Genomic DNA, 23069 nt, shown 5'->3' with positions numbered 1-23069 from the left:
AATGGGTCTATTTGGGCTAATATCATTGTAACTTATGATATTCATATGATATTATTGCTTCGAGCCAAACTCAATCGCAGCCTTGTGGCTTGGGTTGCCTGGAAATATTAAAGAGTTTAGTTTTTTTTTTATGATTATAATTATATGTGCTCATGGAAGTTAATATAAAGAAAATATTAAAATGTATTTTAAATGTTTTCTTTTCATTTAAACCAGACATTTTATAGTATGAGACAAAGCTTACGTATAGATTATTAATAAATATTTAATCGATTACATGATATCGATTATCAATAACAGTCATCGACTACTTAAACTTACCCGATGGAGTAAAACCACAGCAGTCAATGGTATAGAAGTCAGTTCCCTATCTCAAGTAGCCTTTGGCATAGTTTTCTGATATACAAATAAATACCATACTATATACCATATCAAAAGCTAACGCATATTCCAACATTCACATCCAATTATCATTCATACAAATACGCTAATCACAATGTTTGGCAACTTCTCCAACAGGAATAGGAACCACTGCTATGGGGGCTTCAACTATGAGAATTTTTTGCGGTAAGTCTTCTTTGGACAGCAGCCTGAGCAATAGCTAAGAGAAAGAGTTCGGCCACAGCAATGATGAGATGCTAAAGATGGGCTATAAGCCACCGTTGCCCATCACCACTGGCACCACTGTGGTGGGCTTACTCTTTAATGCGGGCGTCATGATTGCCACGGATTCCAGAGCAACGCGCAGCAATTTGGTTAGTTCGAACGAAACCCCAAAGATTTGTCGACTGCAGCGTAATATATAGTAAGTGTCCGATTGATCAGATAGCGCTTGCGCGACTATCCCTTCCTTCTGTGCAGCTGTGGTGGCAGTGGCTATGCCAGCGATCTGTCTAGGTTGACGCGACTAATGGAAGAACAGTGCGCAATGCAACGTGAGGCGACAAATGGGCGTATCCTTCCCGCCGTCTGTGCCAAGCAGGTGGCCAAGACGCTACTAATGAGCGCGATGGGCCGCATGATGATTAGCTTTGTGCTGGCTGGTGTGGATCCCGAGGGTGTGCACCTCTACAGTGTGCACTTCGATGGCACCACCGAGATAAGCCAGTACACCTCCGTTGGCAGCGGGCAGTACAGCGCCATGGGTATCATGGAAAGTCGCTGGAGGCCGGACCTGACCGAGGATGAAGCACGCGAACTGATTGTCGATGCCGTTAGTGCCGGGATCGAGCATGACCTGTCATCTGGCTCTAGCATAGATCTAGTTGTCATACGCTCTAATTATACCGTTGCTAAATGTACGGAAAACATCCATAGACCCTTAGCACCAGAGGCTAAACTACTTATAGAGAAACCCGAGGTCAACAAATTAGAGGATGTTGATATTTATATTGTGGAGGAATTGGTATTGCCTCAATCACTTATACTACCAATGCCAATTCTTCAGAAGACTGACAAAAAACCCATCCGGCGAGATGCAGTGCGTAACACACCAGCATTCACACAGATAACTCTCAAGCCTAGCACAGAGGATATAGATGATGAAGATGCACCGCCCAAGAAGAAAAGAAAGATTTGAACATGGTTCACAGTTAGTTAAATGAATAAATTGTGGGATGCTAGTCTCTTACTTCTAAGTTAGTTAACCTGAGAAGTGAACAAATTTGCCTTTTATATAGTATTTTGAATATACACTTTGTAGGAATTACTTTAAATAAATTATGCAAAAAAATTTGTAAAAATTCAAAATCCATTCGCTGAAAAAGTGTTGGTAAACAAAACAAATCTCAGACTCAAATAGTTAATAATCGATAACAATAACAGCTATTCGAATTTGTAATAAGGCAGTTAAGATTACCGCAAAACTAGAATTTAGTATATTCAATGGTTAGTTTTATATTTTAATGACATTTATGTACTTTATTTTCTTTTTTTTTTTAGGGTTAACAAAATGGTTGTACATAAAAGACTTTTCTTTTGTTGTTTTTGTGTTGGCTCGCATTGCACAGTTAACCATTAAATTACATAAGAGATATATAATTTGACGTTGCCTATTTGCCCGATCGTTCAGCGCAATATTTCTTCAATTTCACTTTCCTTATTTGATAATTAAACGTGTTTTATTTCTTTTCGTTTCTATTAAGAAGCTATTTCGAGTGAGTCGAAGTTTGGAAAATTTTCTTACAGTTATCATACTCTGTACAGGTAAAAGATTTTTACACATTTCTGTTGCTTGGGAGTTCGTCTACAAATCCGTTATAATATTTCAATTATCATAGCTCTAACTGGTGACACATACGTACATATGTATGTATATATTTATAGATTTATCTAGGTCTTTTTCGTATGCTTTAACCGGACTCAGCACTTTTGCGCTATTTAATGTTGTAGCTAATGTTGTTTAAAAATTGTTTTCGCTTAGTTGATAGATATTTTGCTCGCTATTTTGGTAATTTATTTTCACATAATATATATATATATATATATATTTTTTTAAATATATAATTATTTTTCTTGAAATTTTATTGTATAAGCAGCCTGTTAGATTTGCTCAACGACGGTTTTTAGACGCTAGAGTTGAAGTTTTGTTCTTCTTTTGATTTATACAAAGTTTTTCAAACGATTTACAAAAGAAAATGCAATCAAAATGCTCATCCTTTAAACTGCTTACATACGTGGTGTAAAAATACGAGTTAATCATATTGATTAGTCATCTGTTTACATACACATCTTCTGTTTCTCTATGTATATAAATATATCAATCATTTTCTAGTTTTTTTTTTATTATTATTTATTTTCTTCTTATTTTTTTGCTGTTGCGCTACTTAAGATTATTGTACAAGCAAATCAAAACCATTTGAGGTCCAGTGTCAAACGAAACATTTTCAATATTTCCAAACAAAGAGAAAAGAAACAGATTACAACGAACAATTCTTAAAACAAAACATGGAACCAACCAAATCGGAACCATTCGGAACCACTTGATCATCGAAACGTTCTCCCTCTTCTCTCTGCCAGTTGCTCCTGTCTAGCTCCTGCTGCTGCCTCGCTCTACTGATACTCATCGTCGCTGCTAAGCAGCATTGTTTTCTCGTTGTAGTTCTGACTAATGGTTGCCACACGCTGTCCGCCCGGAATGAATTTACGCTGGTTGCCCAGCGTCTTGGATGCTACACAGCTGTTGTTGCCGCCTCCAGTTGCCACCGCATTGTATCCACCGCTGCTCGCTGTGCCTCCCGTGGTGGCAGCTTGGTTGCCACTATTTGGATCATCCGGATCGTAGCTGGAGACGCGAATGCCACGCGAATTCTTGCCACCTGCACGAAGGTTTTATTTACTTAGAAGGTTTCATAGTGTTGGAGTTAACAAGAGATTCGAAATTCATGCAAAATGCAGGCTTTCTATATATAAGATATGTATATATATTTAGATATATATGAACATTGCAAGCAAAGGAAAGGCGACGCAGTTAAGCTTATCGTACATTTATTTAATACAGTTAATTTAAAGATAGTTTATACAATTCGTTTAAACATTTACAAAAGGTTTTATAAAAAAAAAATAAGAAACATAAAAAGCAAGAGCTTTCGATTTGAGTCTATCACAAAAGAAAATCAAAAAGCAAATGTTTTTTCTTGTTTTGTTTTTTTTTTTTTTAATCTTTTTTTGTTTTTTGGTATCTTTGAGCTAAAAGTGATATTGTATCGAAAGATTTCTATATATTCGTAAATTTGAACATTTAAATGCATAATAAGCTAAGAACATGAACTGTGAGAATCTCAATTTATTGAATAAGAATTTTCCAAAAAAGTTTGCCAAGATTAAAATTGTAAATCCCTATTGAGTCTGGAAAATGTTTGTTAATCTGTTTGGGGTCCATTGTTTATATATTGCCATTTATACAAATAATTACATACGTATAATAATAAAATCTTTGTTTACACATACATGTATAATATTGTACAATATTATCAATTTATATATAGTATATGTAGAATAAATTGCTAACATTTAAATAAGTTGATAAAAGGCTTAAATCGTAAACGTAAACATAATATATAAAAAATACACACAAATCAGCAGGAGAGGGAACGTTAAACAAGGTAATGTGAAGTGTTTCAGAGTACATCGTTCAGTTACATAATGTTCTAAGGCAGCTAGGCAATTTTGTGGTAATCGGGTTTTCGAGTGCGCGCTTTCTGTAAGTAACTAGGCCTAATACGTATTTAATGCATAATCTTTTCTTTATAATTATCTTTAAGCGGCAACAAAAGGCAACTGTGGTGTCAATTGTTAGCTTTAAGTACACTTGATTTGTCTTTAAACTGCTTGGTTTTTACTATAATCATTATTTGTATGCTGTTATGCTGTTATTTCCCTCCATTCGTTTTGGAATTATAGTTAGTGTTTAGTAGCGAGCATCGCTAGTTTGTTTTTTTTTTTTTTTTTTTTTTTTTTTTTTTTTTTGTATTTGCTTTAAGAGTTTTAGAGCTTTTCGTAACGCTGAGTTGAGGTTACGTCTGCAAAAGATAAGAAACAGAAAGAAAACAAAAGTGTAAAACATAATGATAATGTAATGCGAATGAAAAGCAAAGTAAAATTGATAAGATTCAACAATCATAGCTACAGCGAGCAGGCAACAAACATTCAACGAGAGACGAAAAATATCGAAAGCAGAAAAGAATTAAAGAGAAAGAATTTACCTGAACTATATTGTGTGTATTGTTGATACTGTGGATGGAAATTGTGTATAGCATCTGTCATAATATCCTTGGGATTCATGGTTTCCTGGAAAAAACATGAAAATGTAAGGGATTTGCTAAGAAAAACAATGCTTAAGAGATTTACCTTGAGACTGCTGGAAATAGACTGCATAGTGACAGAGCGTCCGTGTCCATCGCCAATGCAGCTGCGCGCATAGACCTAAAATGGAGAGATAAGAAATTTATAAATAAATACTGATATGCTTTAGGCCAACAGTAGTCGCACGGTCTATTAAAATCAATTACCCAGATTAATATGCCTCTACTTATCGTATATTTTTATTAAAAATTGAGCCTATTAGAATTCCTATACCACAAATAGGGAATATACAATATGAATCATATGCCAGGCATGGCTGATAGCTGATAGTCAAATTGTTAAAGCATTGACTTTGATTGCGAAAATATTGTAGACAGTCATTTAAGCATAACACAAATTACAGATAAGCCAAAGCGAGCTCTAACTTATCTTATCGTACGCTATACCTGTCATATCGTACTCACCTGATAAGGGAACGCATATCGCAGCGCAATGGCAGCAAACAGCATTTCAATGCATATGAAAAAGTTCTGATAGCCGGCGGAAACGGTACCAGCCGAGGTGACAGTGCCAGCACTGTCCACAATGGGTGATATGACCTGCGCCTTCTCGAGTATGGCCAGACCTACGCCCTGCCAGAATGACAAGAAGATGACTGACTTGATGGTGCAGAATTTCAAGACGGGCTCAAACGGTGTCAGCAGATCACGAGTGGCAAAGTAAAACAGATATAGACCATACAAAGCCAGCGAAACGGAAATGTTATAGATTATGGTTATGTAAATGTAGCCGCCATCAGCGCTGTAAAAGAACAAACAATAGATTAGGCAAACTTTTCAGATTGATTACTAAGTACACTGCCACACAACAAACCTCCAATCACCATCATGGTAATGTCCAAAGGCCTGCAGAAAGATGATTATAAATGCCACCAGTGGCTTAACCAAGCAGAACTGCAGCGTGGCCTGCTTGCAGAAGCGCAAAAATCCAATGGTGTATGTCTTGCCCTTCAAACAGCATGTGCCGTACAAGCAGGAGGTCTTTATGGGCTTTCCACGTATCTCAGACATAATGTTACCCTCACCGCCTAGATACTCATAGCATAGTGACAGAAAGTTGTAAATCACGAAGGCTGTAAAAGCATATTTAGACAGAGATTAGAATGGACTACGCGGGGGAATAAGAGATTACGAGAGTACCGCACCTTCATAGCAATCGCGCACCGTGAAGAAGTATATGTAAACGTTGTCAGAGTTGAAGAATAGCAAACTAATCCATGAGTAGGTTGCATAGATGGGCACAATGAACAGTATACGGACTATCCAGCGCTGCTCCTGTGGATTGGTGTACCAACGTAAATGCTGATAGATCTGTAAGTGATATATGTGATTAGTTGAGTATGTATATCTATTGAATTTCATGATTTGAGTGCCCACTCACCTGTTGACATGTGACAAACAGCGCTGCCCAAACAAACACACCCGCCAGCACCTGTGCTGTTTTGGTCTGCAGGAATATGCCATCGCCCACATGAAGCAGGGGGTCCAATGGCTCCGGTGCCACGCCCATTTTCACAACGTAGTTGGTATTCGGTTTCAGGGTCGTCGCTGCAGCAGCAGTATCAGCAGTTCCGTTACCCGTCGCAGCAGCAGCAACAGCAGCGACGCTGCTCACAGTTATAGCCGCCTCAATGAGACTGGCCGGAGTTGTGCTCATTCTGTCGCAACAAAATCGAGTTAGCAATTAGATAAAAATGAAAATAAAAAGAGGAAAAGAGAGAGAAAGGCAAACACTATGATTAGGTACACAAACTTGTTTACTTTTTGACAGTGCACACAAAAGTTTTTCAACTACAAATTTAAAATGATGAGAGAGACAGCTTGCAATATGCTCAGTAAATGGGGTCAGCGGCAAAATGTGGAGCAGTATGGAGAGAAGCACGCATTAGATCATCATTATCAGCAGAAACATCATCATGAACGATGAACGAAGCGTAGACTGACACGCAACATTATATTAAATGGACTCGCAATATATGTATTTACGTGGGCCGCTCTAGCTAGCTAGCTAGTGAAAAAGTTTTCTCTCAAGGTCAACTCGAACTGCTCTATATCGATTCTATACTCGAGTTCTATGTACAACTATGCAACGTAGGTAAATACAGCTGTGTATCAATCAATAATCGAGTGTGAAACAAGCTGCATGCACGCGAAGCTGCTCAATGGCGACGTAAATTGACGCAATTATATATGCATTAATGTGCACGTAAATGACAATTAGGCACACACTTCCAAGTAGTTCATTCCACTCAAATTGTTTGGTAATTAAAAATTTTAATTTAATATATTAGTTAAACTTTTTCTGCTGTGAGCGTATAACCAAGAAAACGCGGGTTAGCTTTCAAAAACTCTACAAAATCCACGGGTTGCAGCGGATTGCAAGATAGTTCATTGACAATCTCTACAAAATCAGTGTGCGGACAGTTTAAGTGTTGCCCTACAAAATTAATAGGCGACCTTAGAAAATGACAATGCTTGAGGTTGTTGATATTTGTAATACAATAACAAATATTATATTAATAATCACTCTTTATTATAAGTATTTCTGTTTATCATATATAACAAAGAGAAAAGAGCGCTAAATGCAAAAATAACACAGACGTGATTCAGTCTTATGCAAAACTCAAAATCTTACTGAAGTAAAGCGTAATATTTTCTCCACAGCTACAACAGCAACAAATTAACAAAATCTGTGAACACTGAAACCCAAAAAGTGTGAACTCATAAACAAATCTACTAAAAGCTGTTGAGAAAAATACATACATACAAATGAATAAATATCTAGCAAAAAGAGAAATGTCAGATAGAAGCGAACAAAAAATAAAAGCAACAACAAGTTGCTGTCTAAAGATACAGAGATATATTGGCACAAAGCAAGGTCTCCAAAAGTCTCCACTCTGCAAATTGAAGTAGCAGCACGGAAGCGTTTTTGACAGATACGAAGAAAATACTATATGTATATGTGTGTGCATATGTATATGCATGTGCGTATGCAAGGTGTATGTAAATTTTGTGGGAGTATGGGCCGAAATCAAAACCAGCAACAATTTTGTTAAGCCAGCGCTAATTACATTTTTGGTCTGCTTTGTGTGGCTTCTAGTTGAACAGTCAAATTGATTTTTATGCATGTGTCCAAAATATAAGCCATACACTGTAAATAAATACGAGACTTAAATGCCAACATATGCGACCTTTCTGTTGTGGAAGATACCTGTCCAATGACTGCTGCTTATCAAACGACACACACACATGCACAAACCTACAAATATAACTCACTCACACTTGCTTATCAAATGCGAAAAATAAAAACACACACGTACATACTAATATATATACTCATCAAATTTCGTCATCAAAAATGGGTATTTTACTTGTTACTTGTCCGTTTCAGGGAAATCAACTTTTACACATACACAAATTGCAACACGCACACTGTAAATGCAACTTTATTACCTCTTTATAAGTGTAATTTTTCTCGATTTGCTTTTGCGTGTAGTTTTCACAGCTCGAAATTCCGTTTAATTTTACTCCAACAATACCCACTTCAATTTTTTTCTCCGTCGCTGCGACGCGAACAGACGTTCGTGCTCGTCTGCTGATTAAAAGAGAGACAACGCAAACGCGGTCATAACGAAAATACAAAACACAGGATTTATTTATTTTTTAAATAATTACGTGCTGATTTTTATATCTAACTTCAACAAAATTTTAGCAATTTTTACATTCACTAGCGTGCGAACTAGGATTGTTGATAGCTTATCGATATTTGCGATGTTTACTTTGTTCATATACTGATATATTAGCGATACATTTTATTATCAAGTATCGATATTTTTATAATTTCAGCTGTGCAAATGAGATCAGCAGTGCTGTAAAACAACTTTGAAATCGTATTTATTTCGATAAATGGTTGAGGCATGGAAAATCAGAACTCTCATTTGTTTACTTATCTGTGTCGAACTTTGAACTGCCGTCGCAGACTGCTGCAAGTGCTTAAATAATGTAAACACATCGTGGCTACCAAAGCAAATGGACTTTCGCAACGCCCGAGCACGGCAACCGGAAATTGTACGTTCGGTACAAAAGGATGCACGTTACACAAATGAGCTCTCCGAGGACTTATCCGATATACTAAGATTGACTGGACCGCGCAACTGGATCAAATATAATCAATTGTGCCAATTGATAGCGCAGTTGAGCTATCATGGGTTTGCCTCTTTGAACAATCTGCAAACACTAGGCGAGGAATATACAGGCATTATACAGGTCGATGGAGACTATAAGCAAATACCCAGTCGATTGGTGAGCAGTACAACATATTTCATTTTAACTGTCTCTTAATTCATAACATACCTTTAGCTGCAATTGGTTGCAATAATACTGGAATTTGGCGGCGATGCTTTGTTTCTGCGTGTGCTGCAAAAGCTGGAGCTGCACATAGCTGCTCATGATGAAATTGTACCAGATGCTAAGAAGAAGCTGCAAAAGCTTATACAGTACATGCGACAGTCGCCAAGTTATATCAAGGCGCTGCACAAGTCCCTTTTCTACTTGGACGCCGGCAAGTACCAGCTGTCCAAGCGTACCACAGGCATAAATTACGTACTCATCCGACACTGGCTGCAGCCAGAATTCTCGCTGTATGGCTACAAGATTTTGGGCATCATTACATTCCTACAAGTCACTGTTTCCCTAGCCATTGGCGGCTGGGAGGCATGGAAGGAACACAAGCGCCAGCAGTTAGAGGCACTCAAGCAGGCGGCCAAAGGATTTATGCAGCGAGAAAAACAATCAAAGCAGTTGACGGCGAATGTGCCGCAGTGCATCCTCTGCCTGGAGCCAAGGCAAAATGCCAGTCTAACACCTTGTGGTCACCTCTTCTGCTGGATCTGTATACTCGACTGGCTGGAGGAACGCGATGAGTGTCCGCTGTGCCGTGAGTCGCTGAAAAAGTCGCAGGTCATCCAGCTCCAGAATTATGCTTAAGGATAAATTTGTATGCGCTTCTTTTCTATAGTAATTTATTGAAGAACTGATTGATGTACATTTTACATAATAATAATATTGATATAATTAACAGCTTTGGTGGTACTCTGCTACTTGACGGTATAAACCCTCATTGACCCTGTTCTCTAAGTCTAACTTAATCTTAACTATTTACAAATTGTATTCGATTTTAGTGCCTGAACCTTGGCTTTAAATAATATCTAAGTAAACTGTACGATTGAAGATTTGCTTACGGCGACGCGACTCAAAAGCCGAACGCGCTTCCGCCGGCGATTCGAAAGCAACGCGTGCATCTCCTGTGGGCTTACCCTCGTCATTGAAACGCCGTATAATATCATCCGGACTGAGCTTGTAGTCACTGAAGAAGCGCAGAATATCCTTAAGGTCCGCCTTGAAAGGCACATTACGCATGGCCACGACGCAGCCCGCACGATTGAACTTATCTGGTATGCCATTCTCTTCTGGCTCGCTGCTTCCATTGTTGGCATTGATGGCGGATGCAATAATAGGCGGACTAACAGGTACTTCATCGCTACCCAGCTCTGGGCCACCGCGCACAGCAAAGGGATTAAAATGTTGCTTTACATTGCTGCTGTCATCGCTATCCGACTGCTGCTGCGGCTGTTGTTGTTGCTGTTGTTGTGGTTGGCAATTGCTGGCATCATCAAAACGACTTGGACCACGACGTCGGGATTGTTGCGGTTGCTGCTGTTGCATGGGCGGCGACAAGGGCGCAACTGGATCCAACTGTCTGGGTCCATTGCCACCCGGCAAATAGTCCATAAACGGTTTATTCATGCGATCCGCAATTTCTTGCGGCGTTATGGACGTCAGACGGAGCCCGCGTCCACGGAAGCGACGATTGTGAAACTCTCTGATGGCCCTTTTGGCATTAGCTGCATCAGCAAACTCGACAATAAACTCGCCAGCGCTCTGATTGCGATCATTGAACAGCATCTCAATGTGCTCGATCCGCAAGTTCTCCGATACGAATAGCTCACCCAAATCATTGATTCGCGTTGCATATTCACAGTTGTGGACACGCACAAAGACGTCCTCCGGCCGGCGTTGTTGTTGTTGTTGCTGCTGCTGATGTTGCTGATGCATTGGATGATTGCTGTTGAAATTGTTCTGCAGCATGCCAAAGGGGCCCATATTGTTGTTGTGGTTGTTATTCATCATATGCATGCCATTGCCATAATTGTTCATACCGTTATTTTGCTGCTGAAAGGCAAAAGGTGGCATATTACCGTTATGCATGGCAGTGTTGGCAAACGGTTGCAAATTATTGTGATGATTGTTGTTGTTGTTGTTGTGTGTACTCTGTTGCTGTTGTTGTTGTTGTTGTTGCTGTTGTTGGTCGTGATTGCGTCTACGCGGGTCGTTGTTAAATTTGGCCATGGCCATTAAAAGCTCCTGCGAAGGCAGATGCTGCTGCTGTTGTTGCTGTTGTTGTAGTAGCTGTTGTTGTTGCTGTTGTAGTAGTAGCTGTTGTTGTTGTTGTTGTTGTTGTTTGCTCACCTGCTCACGCTCAGCTTCCTCACGCTGCTGTTGCTCCTCCTTCTGCAACTGCTCGCTAGCACGTCGCATCTTATCTCTAGCATTCTGCATCTCTGCCTGACTGCTGGCGCGCACGCGCAACTTACGGAACCCAATGTAATGCCTAGAGGTATCCTCGAGAGCGGAACGTGCCTCATTCTCGCGAGCAAACAGTACAAAGGCCACAAACTCACGCCGATTGTTGGGACTGGGCGCTAGCAGGATGTCGACAATGGTATAGGTCGCCGAAAACATTTTCATAATGTCCTGCTCGGTGGTTAGCTGGGGCAAGTCCTCAACGTATAGGACACTGATTGGCGGCAAGGTACCCGGAGCAGCTGGCGAACGCTCAGCCGGACTGCTGCTGCTGTGACTCTTGCTGTTGCCGCGATGAGAGCGCTCATCGACCTGCTCGAATTCCTCATCAGAAATGGGCACAATCTGCACCAGGCGGTCACGGAAGAGCGTATTGTTGCGCAGCAGCGCCTTCTGGGCGCTGGACACGCGCGAGAACTCAATATAGGCGACGCCAGTACGTGTGCCATTTGGTCCGCTAACAATCTTGATGCCATTGTGCGGTATATAGAGGCCAGCAAAGTATTTCCGTAGATCACTGTACGAGGTGCTGGGACACATGCCGCTAATCTTGATGTAGCACGTCTCGGCGATCATTATGGGAGCAGACGAGCCCGCTGCACCACCACCAGCACCAGAACCACTAGCACTAGCACCAACACCACCGGCTGCAGCAGCAGCCTGCCCTGGCGAATTGCCTGCAGCATTCTTTGCGGCCTGCTGTTGCAGCAACAGTTGCTGCTGCTGGAATAGCTGCGGATACATTTGAGCATACGGATTGACATTGGCAAAGGCTATCGGCTCCTGTGGCGTCTGCTGTGACTGTGGCTTGGCCAGCTGCTGCTGTGCCAACAACTGCTGCTGCTGCTGCTGTTGCTGCGGTGTGGCAGCCGATAGATTGAGATTGTAGTTATTGGTGGTCACATTGCTGGTGGTGCTATAGCTCTGCAGCACGGGCGGCAGCACATTCATCATGCCTAGCTGCTGCTGCAGACCGGGCATAGCATTTAGCCCGGGCGACACAGCTGCAGCAGCACCAGTTGCTATGGTTGCTGCTGCTGCTGTCGGTGGCACTGTGGCGCCCAATGCCCAGGGCGACAGATTGGACACAGCGCCTGTGGACGGCGCTTGGGGTTTTGGCAAAACTTTAAGCTCACGCTCGCTGCTATCGCTGCGCAGCTCCGAGCGACGCTTGCGTCCACGATCGCGCAATCCACGATCGTGACTGCGATCGCTATCATCGGAGCTACTGGAACGACTTCGACTGCGCCTAAAGAGCCCCAGATCGGCCGCTGCTGGCTTGTCGACGGCGGCCTTGAGGCCCCCGACATCGGCTAATGAGATGCCTGCCTGCTGTTGATATGCCAAAAATGAGGGCGTGGCCGACGCAGATGCAGCCACCGAAGCAAGCTGCTGCTTGAGCTGTTGTCCCTGCTGTCCCTGCTGCTGACCAAGCAGAAAACTGTTCAGGCCACCAATAATTGGCGGCTGTGGCACCGGCGGCATTGCTACTGCTGCCACCGACGCCGCCACTGGCTTGGGCGTGGGCATCGGCATCGGCGTGGGCGTAGGCGTAGGCGTGGCAACAGCTGCTGCACTCACATTGCGCGCCGTTTCGATGACCTTTTGCATTTCGGCACGCGAAGAGAGCAGCAGCCGCACTTGAATCTCCATCAGCTTCTCGCGATCCTTGAGCATGGCGCAGCGAGCATCCTCGTCGGTGCTATTGGATGTTTGGAAGAGAGAGGAAGAGAAAGAAAGAGAGAAGGGCAAAGGCTTAAAGTTAAAGGATATCATTCGTCAAATGCGTAACAAACAGAACTATGTTAGGAGACTTGGCTTCAACCTGCGCCCCAATCTCTACCTCTAGCCAGAGTTACCAACTCTGCTTTCTACATATGATTGCATTTAACAGATTGAGTGTGAGAGAGAGATATAAACAGATTGTTTTTTCTAACTACCTGAAAGCGATGAATGCGTCGCCCATTTCGCCACCGATTATGTGGACACCGCCCTCCGGTATCGAGAGGCCCGTGAAGAAATTTCGTATATCTCGAGCATTTGCCGTCCACGGCAGATTTTGCAAACGAATAATGACACTCATCTTGATTCAAGACTCTCTTTTTTTATACCCTGTTGTTGCTATTTATTTTTATAGTTTTTCAGATTTTCAGTTTTGTTTCTTTTTATTGATTTTGTGGTTTAATTTTACAAGCTTCGGGCACAGCCTTTCTAATTGGTTGAATCCCTCATTTGCGTTAGCTTCAGTTGCTTCCAGCCGAGTCCCAGCAGGTTTTTCAATCATCTGAAATGAGAATCACAGGCTTATGGAGAATACGCTAACAATTTGCATAGACTATAATATGAGATTATAATTGAAGATAGACGCGCAGTTTAAGAGCTTCATAAAAGACTTAGGGTGTATGTATGTTATATATTTTATTTATTCATTTCAAATTATTTTCAAATCGCTCTATATATGTGTATATGTTTCTTGTAGGCAAATAATATGTTGGATCCCATTGGCTCGCACAGATATTAACATAGGTACAGGTAGAGTATCATCAGCAATAAAATCAATATATTCGTATTTAGCTATGACTATTTAAAGACGATCTAAATTTTATTATAAATATTTATATAATAAATTCATCAGTAAATATTCATGTTTCATAAAAATATTTATGTTAACTAGACAGTCAAAAATCCCGATTATTAATGGCCCCTTAACTAGTTTATTGTTTGAAAAGCTAAGAGTTCTTCTATACACATAATACTCTTTCCAATTATGCAAATTCTGGCATTTTAATAAATTTGGCACCATGCTTAAAACATATTTACCTTGCAACTATTATAGAACTTATATAGTTTACAGGGAAAAACTTTGTAATGGAACTGAAGAAATCTGAATATTTGCTCCACATTGCCTTCTAAGCTACTTTTGACCAGAAAACTTACCAAAATTTTGAATAAGCCGTTCAACAAAAATCAAAAATCATATGTTTATATATACATATATATATTTTGTATATATTGTTTAAAAAAACATACATGTATAGAGTTTTGGAATATCTAAACTAATAAAATGAAATTGGCATTGACTATATCTTTTCAAGCTAAATACTACAAAATTGTATTATTTATTTGAGTAAGCAATCATTAAAAAAAAAAAAAAATGATTTCTTATGTACATTCCATTAGGGGCGTAGATAAATGGAAAGTCTATATATTCCATTTCTGAATTAAGATTATTCTTTTTTAGGCATTGTACAAGTATTAAGTGTCGATTAATACCAACAGAAAACAAATACATGTATATAAATCCTCTATATATACATTATACATGAAAGCTATAACTATAAAGCAATAGGCACATTTGTTAAGCGATCAACGATCAAATCCAAAAAGTGTTTAGCTTAATCCAGGATATAGAGCTTACCTATTAGTTGATTTTCTAATTTCCTTTGGCATTTATATTGAGTGTAAAGTATTGCCCTCAATTATGGCAGCTCAAATATGATAGCTGTATCAATAATATCTCTTGCGTTATCTGAATCGTTTTGACATTTGAGCACGAGCCAGATTCTCACACAGAGCTGGAACTGTGTGCAACAAACTGTGGCAAGTCGGGCGACTGTCTGTCTGGGGCATTGCATAAGAGCGACCAGTTTGCGTCGCTAATGCCACTAATGAAGCGATAGATTATGTCTCGAATGATAATTAGAAAGATTTTCGCATTTGGCGCTAGTCGCTCACACACACACAGACAGAGACAAAGCTGCGACCTTCCAGTCGTCGATGAAGGTCACACGCTGCAGGAAAGGAGATGTAACTGAAACTATGCTACTGGTATTGAGCAGACCCTATTGCTAATTGATAGTGTTTCACGTTTCAATTTCCTCATTAGATGCACTCAATTACCTGTTGAATTTAAAACTGACTATACCAAAAATAAAAACCAGTTGATCAGATTGAACGTAAATGGGAAAGCGATTATGCAGCTATAATTTAATACGCGTTGCAAGTGCCGCCGGCGCTGCGGCCGCCGCTTGTGGCACTGACATGTGCAACTAAGTAGACAACAACCAACAACCGCCGTCGCCAACAACAACAACAACCGACATAAAAGAAAAATAAGCAGGAGTAGGAGCTGGAGCTGGTGGCCTGTTTCATTTGTCTCCACATTTGTTTGTTTGCTTTTGATTTCATTTCTTTTCTTTTCTTTTTGTTGCAGCTGATTAACGCGAAAACTTTAACAGGAAACTTAACGCCAACTCCTTCCGCTTGGCTATATAAAAAGCCATTGTTGCGCCAACTGGGCCGCAGTTACACCAAACATTTGATCGCGTTGTTGTCGTCGTCGTCGTCGTCGTCCTCGTCGTTGTCGATCATCGATCACCGATCACCGATCATTGATCGAGTGTTGAGCACTCAAAAGAAATGAAATTCGCAATTGTGAGTGATATTAATATTAATAATAAATACGATTAGCTCTACTTGATACATGGCATAGACAAAGTGATATAAGCACTGAAAATACTCTAAATATAATCTGCCCTAGTTGAGATATATTTAAGGTATATACAGAGCAACATAGCTGATTACAGCCACAAAGTCTTCGCGATTACTTTGGGACTTCGGCAATTTTTTATTGATCATATAAGATATGCCATTAGAACGAAACAGCTTAACACTAGCTCAAATTTAAATATTTTCGATATTTAGCGATTTTATTTACATACCTAACAGCATATGAGTCTTTTTAATTTCCAGTGAGTAAATTACAGTATTTATATGCCAAATATAAATACTTTGGATCGTAAGTGCTTTTAAAGAATTTATTTAGCTTATTATCTAACAGATTAGATTACGCAAATCGGCTTGTTTTATTGTTGTCTATTTGATTGAGCACCGATCATTGAATTCTACGAAATTTGTGGTTCCAGCTACATTTATTGGCAATTATATACTTTAATCCATTTCCACGCTGAAATTTAGACTACAACAAAATTGGAATCTGAAAGCATGTAGAAAGCCAAGAGCAGCTTAACACTAAGACATGATCAATATACGATACTTATTTATTTTTATTATAAAAATAGAGAGCTCCAAGATAGATATATATATATACTTCCGATCTTTAGCAATTTTATTAGCAAGATATCTTAGATATTTATATTTTAGTATTTGCAGTACAGTCTGACTGTTAACATAAGTTTGTTATCCAGCATCCAAATACTAGATCCTTCATGGAGTTGCTGAATATATTTTAATATTTTCGGATTATTATAGCAGATTTATTCAGTGACATAAACCAAATTTATCTAAAACACTAAAAAAAAAAAAAAATGAAAAAAAAAAAAAACATCGAAATTCGGACTATACCAGCATATGACTTAGATTCTAAACGTAATTCAAATAATATCGCTAAGAGTCAAAGAAACGATTGAACATAAGCCTGATTTAATTAGGGTACAAGTTTGTCATGGTTTTATAAAAAGCACATATTTAGACAAATATTGCTATGTATATATATCTCCTACTCCTATCAAAATCGCTGGGAATCGCTCAATGGCCTTACTAACCATAAAAGCGATTCAGGAACTAAGTACTCTAATGATATTTGTAACTAATTCGTTTATTCTAGACAATGTCGGCACTGGGGCTGCTATTGCTTGTCGGCGCCCAGGGCACAACCATAATCAGCATTAAGTATCCGCCACAGAGCGCCGACGCCAAGTCTCTAGATCGCACACACCAGGCAAAGAGAGATCTAAGTTTAAGCTATGCAGCCACAAATATTGATTCAAGGGAAGGCACACGCGTCAAAACGATCACAGTAATCAAGAATGTGGGCGGCCTTGGAGAGTCGAGTGCGGCGAGCAGTAGGCAACAGAAGCTCGCCATCAATCCCGAGCTGCACAAGAACGAAGAGTGGGCGAATGCCTTTCGCGATAACTTCGAATCGTATGGTGGATTGCCCGAAGTGCCAGACATAGACGATCTATTTGACTTCGTTAATAAGAAGGTTACGGCGCCTCCCGAAAAAGAGATAAAGAGAGAGCCGAAGCCTACAGAAAGCACGACAAAGGCCACGCCACCAACACCGCCACCGCCTCCACCACCAACAAAAGCAACCAGCGAGCATGCTGAGGATGCGGATGACAGTGACGAGGCGACCGTGGAGAAGATCAAAGGCGATGCCGAGCTGCTACCACATATCAAACAGGCGAATATATTGCGACTGCAAGCGTTGGCTGTGAGAAAGCAACAACAATTGCAGCTACAACAGCAGCAGCTACAGCAACAGCAGCAGCAGCACCAACAGCAGCAACAGCAGCAGCAGCACCAACAGCAGCAACAGCAGCAGCAACCGCAACAACTGGAACAGGATCAGCAGCCAGACCAGCGACATCGCACACGCGAATCTCTGATCAATGTAAACTACTCGACGCCCATGCATTCGGTTAGCCAGTTTTTTGAGAACTATGTCCAGGTGCTGCCCAACGGTTATGACTACACCAAGCCGCAGCAGCCACAGCAACCGCAACAGCCATGCGCTCTGCCATCACCTCCAAACAGCATACAGGTGACAACGCCATCGGGACGCAGCTACAATATACCGCAGAGCAATAGTAGTGGCACCAACGGAGGTGCAAATCATCCCTACCTGGCACCATCTTTAGCCAAGAGAACGCAGATACAGCCAGCAGCGCCAGCTCAACTACAGCCGCAGCCACAGCAGCCGCCGAATTTCTCCACGGTTAATTCACTTGTGCCGCCTATTGGGCCGAAGCCGCAGGGCACTAATTATCCAGTAAATGTGCCGCAGCCGCAACAGCCAGCGGCACCGACTCAAGGTGTAGGTGCAGTTGGAGCTTCCACTAGCCAGCGCCCCTACGTCGCGCCCAGTCTACGCAACAATGGTCTGGGCATAAATCGGGGCCCCTCAACACCGCAACCGCCGGCTGTGCCATCGTACAGCACAGGCAATGTGAATGGTGGCTACCCTACCAATTCATATGGCGCCAATCGTCCGAATACATTTCGATCGCGTGGCTTAAAATATTAAAATACTGTGTAATCTTATAACTAATAGATATTTTAAGACATATGTTGTGTTTATGCATTTATATGTATGAAACGTATTCCTAAATATACCACACACACTCACATAGAGTCACATACAGACACATACGTAACACACATGTCCGAAGGTACAGGCTGGATTAATCAATAGCGCTGCCAAAGTGATCCACTTAATTGCAATCAATATGAAACGCGATGATAAGCACTTTGTATAGCTGGGCCAAGCTGTTAATTAACTATGATTCCAATACTGAAAAGTTTCTTGGAGTCGTTGTTATTGGTTGCTGGCGCTGATTTCTACGAAATGTGTTTTTGTCGTTGCACTATGTAGCACACACATTTTTGCATATGTATGCGTGCATGTCTGTACTTTTATCAATGAACTTTTACTCACCAATGGAAAACCTTAAAAACGCAACGCAAACTTATTGAGGACCAATGCACAAAGACAGAAGAGCTCGGGGGTTTTGTTTAGCTCAAACGCTATATTTATTTTGTCAATTTCTATTGTTTATCAATATGAAAATGTGAATTTTCTCGCAGCAACACAGCCTAGGTGACTTCAATTGTAGTAGTAACAAAAATAAAATGGCGACTGTGTGGCTTGAATCGATATCACAAAATATCGATATTTGTTTACGCATAAACATAGTCCACTAACAACGAAAACTGCGCACTTAACTGTGTTTGTGGTGCAATATAATAAGATATTTTAACGCGAATATAATTTAGCAGAAATTGTTAAATAAAATTGATAAATACCATATTAAAATAAAATTATAAAGTTATGGCTTATTTAATTACTTTGAATTTTGAGGTAGTTAAAGTGCCATTCGCATGTATGTTAAGATATTTATGGTAATTTTACACTTACCGTGTGCAGTCACACTGTTTTTCATAGGTCAGCACGGATGCTGATTTTTCCAACCGAGGATTTTTTGGTTTTTATATCAAAATTAGTTGCTTTCACAACACCAAAAATATTCCCCAACATTTTGGAGTCGTTTTAAGTCTGTGCTTGCACATTCGACAACTGAAATTTGAGCCACAAGATCGACATTTTACGCAGCGTAAAACCGCAGTCGTCACACCTTTGGACAGCAATCACACACCAATACCATCAACAAAGACATTATTAGAAAAGGACGGCAAATCAGCAAAAATTCAGCAAAAGCAAAAAGTGTTATTGAGAAGCAATAAATAAGAAGGCACAAGTACTGAATCTAGTACTTTTTAACGCTTTCGATTTTAGACTTAAACCGAAAACCACTCGCATAACCTTTTGGAAATATTACGCAAGTATTATTTCTGGGTATATTTGTTAATAATCATGGCTCAGTAAAAATGAATCCTCAACGAAAAATTGTCGCGCAACGCACTCCTTGTGGAGACGAACGTCAACGCGAGACGCAAATTGCTGTCGATTGGCAGCAACTCACAGTCAACGCACAATCTTCCGCTTTCTTCTATCCTTCCTTCAACGAACTCTGCGGCCTTAGCGCAGCCAAAAATATCAATTACAATGGAAAACAACAACAAGAAGCAGGCACCACAACAACGTGCAAATAAATCATCGGCTGAAGCACAACGAAAATCTAGTGGTGAGTAAATCGAATTCTACAGTTGTTTTTATGTCATTTTGGTTATCTAGTGTGGGAATTTGTTTTTCTTTTCTGATTAGAGATAGAGATGGAAAGCTCTAGTTGGAATTTAAGCATTTATTATATCTGAATAGTCGCTAGAGTTCTGATTTGCTTTTCTTTTTGGGCAGACTTATATGTCAACAAAACACGCAATTCTCGACGTCGCGAACAGCTTCCTACACCACGCAACGAGCAGCAACAACGCGGTACCAAACAACAGCAACAGCAGCCGGGAAAACTACGCGCCAATGTGGACAAGCGTCCACGTGCTCGTGGCGGCGGAAGCGGTGGCAACAACAGCAACAATTTCGGCTTTGACAACGGGGATGGCATTGCATGCACCGGTCCGGATAACACTTATGGCGGCGCCGGATTAGCATCTGCTGGCGCTGGCTACATTCGTAGTGATCTTGACTATGAGTTAAATTCTGTGTATGCGCACGGCAGCAAGAAGCAGAATCTGAACCATCTGCTGAATTTTCATTGCGTACCGCGCGAGTCGTCGAGTACATCCGACTGGCATGCCAGTGGACATGGTGTGGTGTCGACTCGTCGCCAGCCACGTTACAACAAGGAGCAATTTTTGCAGGCCAACTTTCAGTTTGTTATACGCAGCAGCGCCAAGGCGCAGGTGAATGGCTCGCCGGACACGTTGATCGATTGGAATCTTATCGAGCAGATCAATATACATACCACCGAGGAGCCGCAGTGTCCCATTTGCCTCTATCCACCGGTGGCCGCCAAGCTGACTCGCTGTGGCCACGCCTACTGCTGGCCCTGTCTGCTCCATTATCTGTCGTTAAGCGATAAGACTTGGCGCAAGTGTCCTATCTGTTATGATGCCATCCATGCAGCAGATTTGAAGAGCTGCACCATCCAGCAGCAGCATGCTATGAATGTGAACGATACTATCAGCTTTCATTTGATGCGTCGACGCAAAGGTTCAATGTACATTGAGCGCTATGCAGGCGCAGCTGACGCTGCTCTAGAGCCACACGAACGCTTTCCTTTGCTCAGCGCTGAAAATGAGGCCAAACATTTCTCGAAGTTTTTAATTGCCAAGCGTTCTGACATTGCAGCTATTATTGAGCGCGAACGTCGCGAGCTATCGGCTGAGTCCGATGTATCCTGTCCAGAAGATATTTTTATCCAGCAGGCGCTGCTAACACTGAATGAACGTTGCGAAAAACTTGGCTTGGAGCCAGAGGAGCAGCAAGCCATCATACAGGCCGTGGAAGAAGAGCAAGTGCAAGCTAAAACTCCAGATATTGATATTGAAAAACTTGACGAAGCTTCCGTCTCATCTTTGGGCGAGGCGAGCAGCAGCAGCAGCTCCAACATCAACAATTGTACTAAATATTATTATTTCTATCAATCGAATGATGGACAAAACATCTACTTGCATCCATTGAATGTGAAGATGCTGCAGGCATGCTATGGCAGCTTGGATCTAGCTCCAGTGCTCATCAATGCACAGATCATACAAAAGGAGTATCACTCTATGGACGAGGAACATCGCCGCAAATTCACTTGCTTGGGTCATTTGCCTTTGACCTGCCAGTTCGCTGTGGTCGAAGTGGAGCTGCAGCCTCCAATTATATCGGCCAGCATACTCAAGTTATTCAAGGGTAAGTGGGGAGGAGAAATATGTATGCAATCTCTTTGCATTTAATTCTTCGATTCTCTAGACGATATATTACATCGCAAGAAGGAGCGTCAGCGTCGCGAGCGTGAAGAACGGAAACGTGAGCAGCAAATCAATGAGATAAATGACCGGCAGATGGGCAAACTTATTGCCAGTTCAGCCAATTTAAATCTGAACTCCACTCATGAATTTCCAACTGTGCGTAATTAGTTATATATCTACCAGTATAAACACAAACCTAATATTTCAATTACTTTTGCAGTGTGGTTTCGAGGAGGATTTGCCAGTACCACGCGGCGCTGCGCCCATTACTATTGCCCAGGCAACTACCAGTCCTCGTTACTCAAGCGTGGCTGCCAGTCCCAAGCAAGAATTGTGGCCTACCATTGGAGCAGCCTCGCCTGGCGGCTCTGCAGGCTTGCGTCAGAGTGCTCCAGAGTTTCAGGTGGGCGCATGGGGTCGTGCTGCACCGGCACCGCCACTAATTCAATCAACTATAGCCAGTCGTGTGACTTCGGAAGAGGATCATGAGCTGCGTGCTGTAGGTCCCTGGGCCCTGGGAGAGTTGCTTGTGGGTGCATTGGGTCAACAGAAGCAACAACAGCGCGCAGGCAGGCCGAATACTACTGCAGTAGATGCTGTAGCCAGCAAGAAGCAACAGAAGAAGGCGAAGGGCAAGAAAATGGTACCGCTCTTTGCCGTAGGCATGAACAGAGCTCCGTAGGTTGGGCCCGAATATATCCGTAACGTTATTAATTCAACACTCATAATACATTTGTCATAAGAAATTTTTTGTTAACAGCGTCAAGATCGCAAGACTATTTCAATGTTATTACAAATAACTATTTTCTGAACCATACAAACCTTTATAATTTAATTATATCATATGTATTTCGCATTAATATATGTACCAATATATAATCAATAAAGATGAGCATGGCAAATATCTGAAAATTATTCCCCCATATTTAAAGAAAATGCATCGGAAATGTTGCGTTGCTTTCAATTTCATTTTATTTCTCCAAAAAATATTCAACAAAGCATTTTGTTTATTTTATATTTGATGTTCTGCAAAACTTATTTTTGCATCTAGTTTTTATTTCTTTTGTTTTCTTAGAATGTGTATTTTTTTTTTTTCATTTTGTGTATATGTATGTATTTTCTTTTGTATTGTATTCATATTGGTGTTGTGTGTTCGACTTATAGTTA

General features: G+C 41.0%; 6 protein-coding genes across 11 annotated transcripts; 4 read left to right on the top strand and 2 right to left on the bottom strand.

Annotated features, from left to right (window-relative positions):
• The first annotated feature begins 348 nt into the window (after positions 1 to 348).
• Positions 349 to 1734, top strand: LOC108612788 (uncharacterized). Its single transcript, XM_018005788.2, has 3 exons — positions 349 to 567; positions 626 to 805; positions 862 to 1734. The coding sequence occupies exons 1-3, from the start codon at positions 497 to 499 to the stop codon at positions 1577 to 1579; spliced, it is 969 nt and encodes a 322-aa protein (XP_017861277.1). The 5' UTR covers positions 349 to 496; the 3' UTR covers positions 1580 to 1734.
• Positions 1735 to 2863: 1129 nt separating this feature from the next.
• Positions 2864 to 8650, bottom strand: Tmep (Transmembrane endosomal protein). Of its 2 annotated transcripts, XM_018007180.2 has the most exons (8): positions 8316 to 8650; positions 6244 to 6520; positions 6008 to 6173; positions 5677 to 5935; positions 5268 to 5604; positions 4849 to 4923; positions 4704 to 4788; positions 2864 to 3317 (listed from the first exon to the last, which is right to left on the bottom strand). In XM_018007180.2, exons 2-8 carry the CDS (start codon positions 6517 to 6519, stop codon positions 3052 to 3054), a joined length of 1464 nt encoding a protein of 487 aa, XP_017862669.1. In that variant the 5' UTR covers position 6520; positions 8316 to 8650; the 3' UTR covers positions 2864 to 3051. The 2 variants fall into 2 exon arrangements, with proteins under 2 accessions (XP_017862669.1, XP_017862670.1); XM_018007181.2 differs by lacking the exons at positions 2864 to 3317; positions 8316 to 8650 and adding an exon at positions 4429 to 4520.
• Positions 8651 to 8708: 58 nt separating this feature from the next.
• Positions 8709 to 9941, top strand: Pex10 (peroxisomal biogenesis factor 10). Its single transcript, XM_018007182.2, has 2 exons — positions 8709 to 9164; positions 9222 to 9941. The coding sequence occupies exons 1-2, from the start codon at positions 8892 to 8894 to the stop codon at positions 9846 to 9848; spliced, it is 900 nt and encodes a 299-aa protein (XP_017862671.1). The 5' UTR covers positions 8709 to 8891; the 3' UTR covers positions 9849 to 9941.
• LOC108613617 (uncharacterized) lies at positions 9867 to 19587 on the bottom strand. 5 transcript variants are annotated; one of them, XM_089466361.1, is made up of 4 exons: positions 18967 to 19180; positions 13445 to 13788; positions 11391 to 13206; positions 9867 to 11330 (listed from the first exon to the last, which is right to left on the bottom strand). In XM_089466361.1, exons 2-4 carry the CDS (start codon positions 13585 to 13587, stop codon positions 10059 to 10061), a joined length of 3231 nt encoding a protein of 1076 aa, XP_089322487.1. In that variant the 5' UTR covers positions 13588 to 13788; positions 18967 to 19180; the 3' UTR covers positions 9867 to 10058. The 5 variants fall into 5 exon arrangements, with proteins under 5 accessions (XP_089322487.1, XP_089322489.1, XP_089322486.1 ...); XM_089466363.1 differs by having other exon boundaries at positions 9867 to 11093; XM_089466360.1 differs by lacking the exon at positions 18967 to 19180 and adding an exon at positions 19447 to 19587 and having other exon boundaries at positions 9867 to 13206.
• LOC108613618 (uncharacterized) lies at positions 15799 to 19605 on the top strand. The gene is made up of 2 exons (XM_089466368.1): positions 15799 to 15938; positions 17131 to 19605. The coding sequence occupies exons 1-2, from the start codon at positions 15924 to 15926 to the stop codon at positions 18553 to 18555; spliced, it is 1440 nt and encodes a 479-aa protein (XP_089322494.1). The 5' UTR covers positions 15799 to 15923; the 3' UTR covers positions 18556 to 19605.
• On the top strand, positions 19454 to 22806 carry LOC108613612 (E3 ubiquitin-protein ligase RNF10). The gene is made up of 4 exons (XM_018007175.2): positions 19454 to 20173; positions 20344 to 21843; positions 21904 to 22058; positions 22123 to 22806. Exons 1-4 carry the CDS (start codon positions 20095 to 20097, stop codon positions 22582 to 22584), a joined length of 2196 nt encoding a protein of 731 aa, XP_017862664.1. The 5' UTR covers positions 19454 to 20094; the 3' UTR covers positions 22585 to 22806.
• The last annotated feature ends 263 nt before the right edge of the window (positions 22807 to 23069 follow it).

This window comes from Drosophila arizonae, chromosome 4 (genome assembly GCF_054131065.1).
Source record: "Drosophila arizonae isolate 15081-1271.41 chromosome 4, UAZ_ARI_1.0, whole genome shotgun sequence".
NCBI classification, from domain to species: Eukaryota; Metazoa; Arthropoda; class Insecta; order Diptera; family Drosophilidae; genus Drosophila; species Drosophila arizonae.
The sequence above is the reverse complement of the archived record's forward strand: the minus strand, read 5'-3'. Positions and strand labels throughout refer to the sequence as shown.

What these genes read in the sequence shown, in the direction of transcription:
- LOC108612788 (XM_018005788.2), top strand. Translation starts at nt 497, where the DNA reads ATGTTTGGCAACTTCTCCAACAGGAATAGGAACCACTGCTATGGGGGC. An exon ending in AACTATGAGAATTTTTTGCG is followed by an intron (nt 568 to 625) that starts GTAAGTCTTCTT and finishes GTTCGGCCACAG; the next exon opens with CAATGATGAGATGCTAAAGA. An exon ending in CGACTGCAGCGTAATATATA is followed by an intron (nt 806 to 861) that starts GTAAGTGTCCGA and finishes CCTTCTGTGCAG; the next exon opens with CTGTGGTGGCAGTGGCTATG.
- Tmep (XM_018007180.2), bottom strand. Translation starts at nt 6,519, where the DNA reads ATGAGCACAACTCCGGCCAGTCTCATTGAGGCGGCTATAACTGTGAGC. An exon ending in CTATTTCCAGCAGTCTCAAG is followed by an intron (nt 4,789 to 4,848) that starts GTAAATCTCTTA and finishes TGTTTTTTCCAG; the next exon opens with GAAACCATGAATCCCAAGGA. An exon ending in ATACACACAATATAGTTCAG is followed by an intron (nt 3,318 to 4,703) that starts GTAAATTCTTTC and finishes ACCTTCGTGCAG; the next exon opens with GTGGCAAGAATTCGCGTGGC.
- Pex10 (XM_018007182.2), top strand. Translation starts at nt 8,892, where the DNA reads ATGGACTTTCGCAACGCCCGAGCACGGCAACCGGAAATTGTACGTTCG. An exon ending in AGCAAATACCCAGTCGATTG is followed by an intron (nt 9,165 to 9,221) that starts GTGAGCAGTACA and finishes ACATACCTTTAG; the next exon opens with CTGCAATTGGTTGCAATAAT.
- LOC108613617 (XM_089466360.1), bottom strand. Translation starts at nt 13,587, where the DNA reads ATGAGTGTCATTATTCGTTTGCAAAATCTGCCGTGGACGGCAAATGCT. An exon ending in GACGCATTCATCGCTTTCAG is followed by an intron (nt 13,207 to 13,444) that starts GTAGTTAGAAAA and finishes AACATCCAATAG; the next exon opens with CACCGACGAGGATGCTCGCT.
- LOC108613612 (XM_018007175.2), top strand. Translation starts at nt 20,095, where the DNA reads ATGGAAAACAACAACAAGAAGCAGGCACCACAACAACGTGCAAATAAA. An exon ending in AGCACAACGAAAATCTAGTG is followed by an intron (nt 20,174 to 20,343) that starts GTGAGTAAATCG and finishes CTTTTTGGGCAG; the next exon opens with ACTTATATGTCAACAAAACA. An exon ending in CCACTCATGAATTTCCAACT is followed by an intron (nt 22,059 to 22,122) that starts GTGCGTAATTAG and finishes TTACTTTTGCAG; the next exon opens with TGTGGTTTCGAGGAGGATTT.